General features: G+C 31.8%; 1 protein-coding gene across 1 annotated transcript in view; it reads left to right on the forward strand.

Annotated features, from left to right (window-relative positions):
• The window catches only part of SH3BGRL (SH3 domain binding glutamate rich protein like), an 84,712-nt gene extending 79,196 nt beyond the window's left edge, over positions 1 to 5,516 (forward strand). Inside the window, exon 4 of the mRNA XM_047076282.1 lies at positions 4,135 to 5,516. Within this exon, the coding sequence (XP_046932238.1) occupies positions 4,135 to 4,167 (33 nt within the window). The 3' untranslated portion in view covers positions 4,168 to 5,516. The remainder of the gene's footprint in view (positions 1 to 4,134) is intronic.
• Positions 5,517 to 6,000: the final 484 nt, after the last annotated feature.

Raw genomic sequence — 6,000 nt, forward strand, 5'->3', positions numbered from 1 at the left:
GACAGTGGAGTTAAGGGAGAATTGGTAATAGGGAGATTGTTTTATTTTGTTTAATTTGTTTTTACTTGAGTATAGTTGACACACAATGTTACATTAATTTCAGGTGTACAACATAGTGATTCAACTTTTGTACGAATTATGGTAAGCTATCATTTGTCACCATGTAACACTATTACAGTATTCCCTATATTCCCTATGCTATGTCTTTTATTTGGTGATAGGAAGATTTTGAATGCTAGTATTTCATAGGTTTTTAATAGGTTTTTTTCCAAGACTAAAAGTGATAAATTTGATATCGGAATGATGATTTTTCTATTCTTCAGCTTAGCTTTCAGAGTTTTTCCCCCTTTAATTTAACATGACAATAAGCCTTCCAGAAAGAACTGACAAAGAGAAAGTATACAAAATAAGGGGTGACTGTGTGGCTTAGTCAGTTAAGCGTCCAGCTCTTGATTTCAGCTCAGATCATGATCTCACAGTGGTGAGATGGAGCCCAGCATTGGGCTCTGTGCTGATCATGGAGCCTGCTTAAGATTCTCTCCCTCCCTCATCCTCTGCCCCTCCTCTGCTCATGTTCACACACTCTCTCAAAAAAAGAAAGTATACAAAATAAGAAATACAACTAGTTAACCCACATTAGAAAAATGCACTGACAATAAAGACATGTGATAAAATGAGATTCAATTTTCATCCATGAAATTAGTAAATATAAAACAAAGGATAATACTCAGTGCTAAGAAGGGTGCATTAAAACGCTCACATATTGCTGGTGGTAGTATGAATTGGTACTCTCTTTTGATAACCAGAATGGCAAACAGATATCAAGGACCCTAAAATGTTTATAGTTCTTCACCCAGTAATTTCACATGGGGTATTATAGTCTTCATTAATGAAATAATTCTATACATGGAAAAAGTTTTATGAATAAAAACATAAATCAAAATGCTATTTGCAATCCTAAAACTTTGGAAGTAAATTAAATGTCTAACAGTGGGGTCAACCAAAATAAATCAACACTGAATGAATTTTATGGATAAAAATATGTGTCAAAGCACTATATATAATCCTGAAACTTTGAAAACAAGTTAAATGTCCAAAAATAGTGTCGACAAAAATAGTTTATTCACTGAAAGAACTAGTGCTTTCATTAAAAAATGAGTTTGTAAAAAGATACATTATAATAAGTTATATAATTGTTTTTACTGTATGATTAATACTCTATGTTAAGAGACTGAACTGAACCATAGCTAAACATGAATATTTTTCTCCTTTCTTTATGTTCCAAATAACTTGCATACATTCTATTTACATTTAAAAATTATTCAAAACCAATTCAGTGGAGAACTTGGTATTTAAAAATATCTTCTGACAAATATTTCCATGAAACAAGGAATCCTCCTGTGAAAGACAATTTTTATATTATTTTGTATATGGATGTATTCAAAACAGGGTATATTAATATTTACTATTTATTTTATTAATATGGAAGATTATTCCTTAGCACTAGCATTTCTTTATAGAAGGTGATGGTTTTCAGATATGAAATAAAATAACATTTTTTTACTAAAAAATAAAAATCTGGTGATGTTCATGTTGAGAGAAAAAATTATTGACCCATATTCACTAGTAGTATATTGAGGGAGTAGAGAATGCTGGTTGCAGAAATGTTCTCATTAGCTTTGGTTGAACCACACTGCTTCAGGGAGGAGCAATGGAGTCTGCCTCTGCTGTGAGATTTGAAACATTCCTATTTCCACTAAGCCCATTCTATTTTGCCACATCTCCAAGAGAAATTTTATATTAATTTCACTTAGCTGTGGTGTTGGTCCTAGTTAATTGGCAAAAAGTGGAGAAAAGAAAAGCAGGAAAGAAGAATGTATGCTTGAAATGGCCAAGCACTGAGCTAGACCCTTCACATACAACTCATTTTATCCTTAAACCATCGTTATGAGCTAGGTGTCCTCAATGACATTTTATAGAAAAGGAAACTGATGCTCAGATAATTTAATTAATTTGTCCAAGGTTACATAATTATTAAGTAACAGAGCTGAAATTTGAACCCAGGATTATCTGATGCAAAATTGGTACATTTATGGAATGATGTTTATATTAGGAATAAAGGGGGAAGATACCTCATATGGCTGTTTCCAAATCTCTCAGTTTAATTAGATAATCCATGAACTATAATTATTGGCTACTTACATTTATGTACTAACAAATATTTTAGCACAATTTATATATTTGATGGATAAAATATAATTAAAAAAGTAAATAATTTACTTTAAATATAATGTATTATTGCAAAGACAAATTACAAAAAAATTGAATAGCTTTTTTGTTTTGGATGTCTGTGCCAATAATTTCTTCCATTAAAAGGGATAACTGAGAGCTAAAGGATTTATAACTAATTACAGCAAAGAGTGATAAGATGTGACTTTAGGGATTTAGGGTGTTTCCAAAATACTAGTTACTCAGAGGCATTAGATGTGCATAAAAAGAAGGACTTCACATTAGGACATATTCACATTTTTATTTCTATTTCTATTGTATTTTATTATTTTTTTTTTTAGAGAGAGAACACGAGTCAGAAAGAGGGGCAGAGGGAGAGAGAGAGAGAGAGACAGAGAGAGAGAGAGAGAGAGAGAGAGAGAATTCTAAGCAGGTTCCACACTCAGCACAAAGCTGTACACAGGGCTCCATTCCACGACCCTGGGAGATGACCTGAGCCGAAATCAAGAGTTGGATGCTCAGCCGACTGAGCCACCCAGGCGCCCATATTCACATTTTTATATAACTACTTCCCCAATGATATGAGCTAAGCTTTTGAGGAGTCTTAGTGTAAAATTCATTATGTTATGAGGAAATTCTCACAAGCTTGTTCCATAAAATGAAACAAAATGCATAATGAGGGTCTAAGATATATTCATTTTGACAATGTAACAGGATATTTAAAGTTTTAAAAGCACTTAGGATCTTTTTTTTTTTTTTTTGCCAAGGTTTCTGGAAGGTAGTATTTTACATCTGTTTTGTTGAAAATGTATTAAGAATGAATTACAGGGGTTCATGGGTGGCTCAGCTCAGTCAGTTGAGCTTCTAACTTTGGCTCAGGTCATGATCTCATGGTTCATGTGTTTGAGCCCCAAATCAGACTTTGCACAGACAGCATGGGGCCTGCTTTGGATTCTTTGTCTCCCTCTCTCTCTGCCTCTCCCCTACTTGTGCTCTCTTTCTCTCTCTCAAAAATAAATAAAAATTTTTTTTAAAAATTAAAAAGAATGAATTACAGTGTCCTCTTTTGCATCCTTCTTTCTTTCATTTCTACCTTTTTTTGTTTTGTAAGAATCTAGGCATCTTTCATTTTTGCTCTTTCCCCCTTCTTCTGGGCAGAGTATCAGAGGCTCATTTTGGAGGATTCAGATGCTCCTACTCCTCCTGAGACCATCAAGTATTCAATTTATGACACGTGTTTAGAATGATATTGTCTAGTATGCATGATTTCTACAACCTAACTCTGAAGTTTCTTTCACCAAAGTCACTCTTACCACCCATCTTTAGTTCCATAAACTTTCCTTGAAGTGTATTTTGTGTCAAGTAGTATGGTAGGTTCCAGAGCACACCTATAGTTCAGAGTTCCTATGGTAGAAATACTCATTGCCCAAAGGAGAAGAAAGAAAACCTGACCTGTTTTCCTGCCTACCGTTATAAAATTTAAAGCAAGAACATTTTAATAAATATCACATTTTTTAAGTAATTTAAACCTTAATTAAACAAAACAACTAACTGTAAACTTTAGGTGACAATGTTTTTGAACACTCAATTTTTGATGAAAAATCACAGAGAAAGGAAATCATCTATTTTTTAAAATTTGAACTATAATTGGAAATCACTGGCTTTTATGGAATTATTTCACACAATTAGTAATGATTAGGCAGTCTTCTATTACATCTGCTTCTAAGCAGAAGTTTCTATTTTATAGTTTTTCTATTAAGAATTTTTAAGCAGTCTTCTCTGGGAACCATTTGTTTTTGTTTTTGAATATTCTTAATAATTTGAGCTAATATAGTGTAACCAAAATGTACATGGATGTCTGTTTTGTGATATTTAAATTTATGTTTTGTGTGTTTTTCATTTCAGGAAGCAGAAGCTCAGGCAAAGCAGCAAGCATGAACCTGAAACATTCTGCCTTAAGCATCCTGAAAAAGGAATCTCTATTGCTCTTAAAATTATCTTCAAAAGAAATCAGCTTAATGTTGAGATAATAGATTATTTGGTGTTTTCACATGCAAACAATCAAAATGAATAATACATAATTAAAATGTGAATATTATGATGAGGAGAATGAGAAGTGAACAAAATTTTTAGATGTCATGGAATAGTATTGTTATCTGCCAAGGCATTTTATATACTTCAGTAATTGTAAAAAAGAAAAAAAAGACCTGTGCCTTTTCTGGTATTATTATTGCAGCTTTTAAAACAGAGCAAAATAATCTGTCTCTTGTTCCAAAATTGCCTCATTAATTTTAGTTAATAAAAATATGTACCCTTTGATATAACATTATTGTGATTAAAAAGCAGTTGCAGGTAATTTTTATATGTCAGACATTGTAATTTCTTATGGTAATTATAACATTCCCATTATTTTGTAATTGAAACTTTTATGTACTAAACAGGTTTTTTATGCTTCTAAATGTAGCCCTTTATTGTTTACTTCAGTGATCAGAACAGATGATCTCCTACAAAAAAAACCAAAAAACAGATATGTTCAATTGACAAGTTCCTCGCTTAACTGCAGAGCTATGATGCAATTATGTTTCTAAGTTGCTTGCCTCAGTGAAACATGTATATATATATATATATATATATATGTATATATATATAATTATATATATAATATATATATACATATATATATATACATATATATATATTATGAAAGTGGGCTAGCATGTAATTTTAAAATGGCATTCTTTTGCAAAAAGCTCAGACCTCTAATTAACTATTACAAAATAGGTCAGCACTCAATGCCCAAGTCTGATTTTCCTTAGGTCTTTGCTAAAAAAAATCTTAATGGTTCACACTTTTAAAACAACTTGTGGTCATGAATGCCACTACCTCTCAGATATTTGACATGTTTGTTTCAGCTTGGGCACATATTGTATGAATATGTAAATCTAAGCAGAGAGAATCTTTTCTATGCTTCTATTCCAGTGATAACACAAGTATCAGATAAAAGAGTCAATTTTTAAAATATTAATTATGAAAACTTGTAAGAAAACAAAAAACATTATGACTTAATTACTTACCCAGAAGATATACATATTGTACCTTAGTTCCACACTACTTTATTACTTAAAAAAAAAAACACCTTTTACTTTAAATTACCTTACCCTATCATTTGATGTGTGCAAGTCTGTGTTCTATGCCAAAATCAACATAGAGTGAGGACATAGTTTTGTTTACTGAGATTCAAACTTAATGTGATGCTTTACAATAAACTCAGTCCTTTTAGAAACATATTTTACGTGTTCCTGGAGTTTCTAAATAGTATAATAGTAATTTTAGATGAGTAATACATGTTTTAGAAAGTGGGAAAGGAGAAAAGAAAAAAATGACAGAAAATAATTTAAATGTAATTTCTAAATTTCATTTTTTAGAATTCTAAATTTTGCTATATACACTAGAATTAAACAGAAGTATTCCATTGTTTTGTCTACAAAAATATGCCATAGAGAACTCTAGAGAAAACAGGGTGCCTTGTAATTGATTCTGGAAAATGCTACAAAAATGTTTGGTCAATATTTTCTCCTGAGCTTTATTAAATGCTGATTTATGAAGTTTTGGGATGATGAGGGACTCATGGGGTCCAGAGCCAATGGCCAAGAGAGAATTCTTGAAGATGTCTTTGGTGCAAAAAGTTGATTTTATTCAAGCATGGGGACAGGACCCATGGGTAGGAAGAACTGCACTGAGGTCGTGACAGGTAACTCATTATATATCCTC

Source organism: Lynx rufus, unplaced genomic scaffold, assembly GCF_022079265.1.
Source record: "Lynx rufus isolate CCGP_SWC_20201006 ecotype Redwood Valley unplaced genomic scaffold, mLynRuf1.p SCAF_14, whole genome shotgun sequence".
Classification (NCBI taxonomy): domain Eukaryota; kingdom Metazoa; phylum Chordata; class Mammalia; order Carnivora; family Felidae; genus Lynx; species Lynx rufus.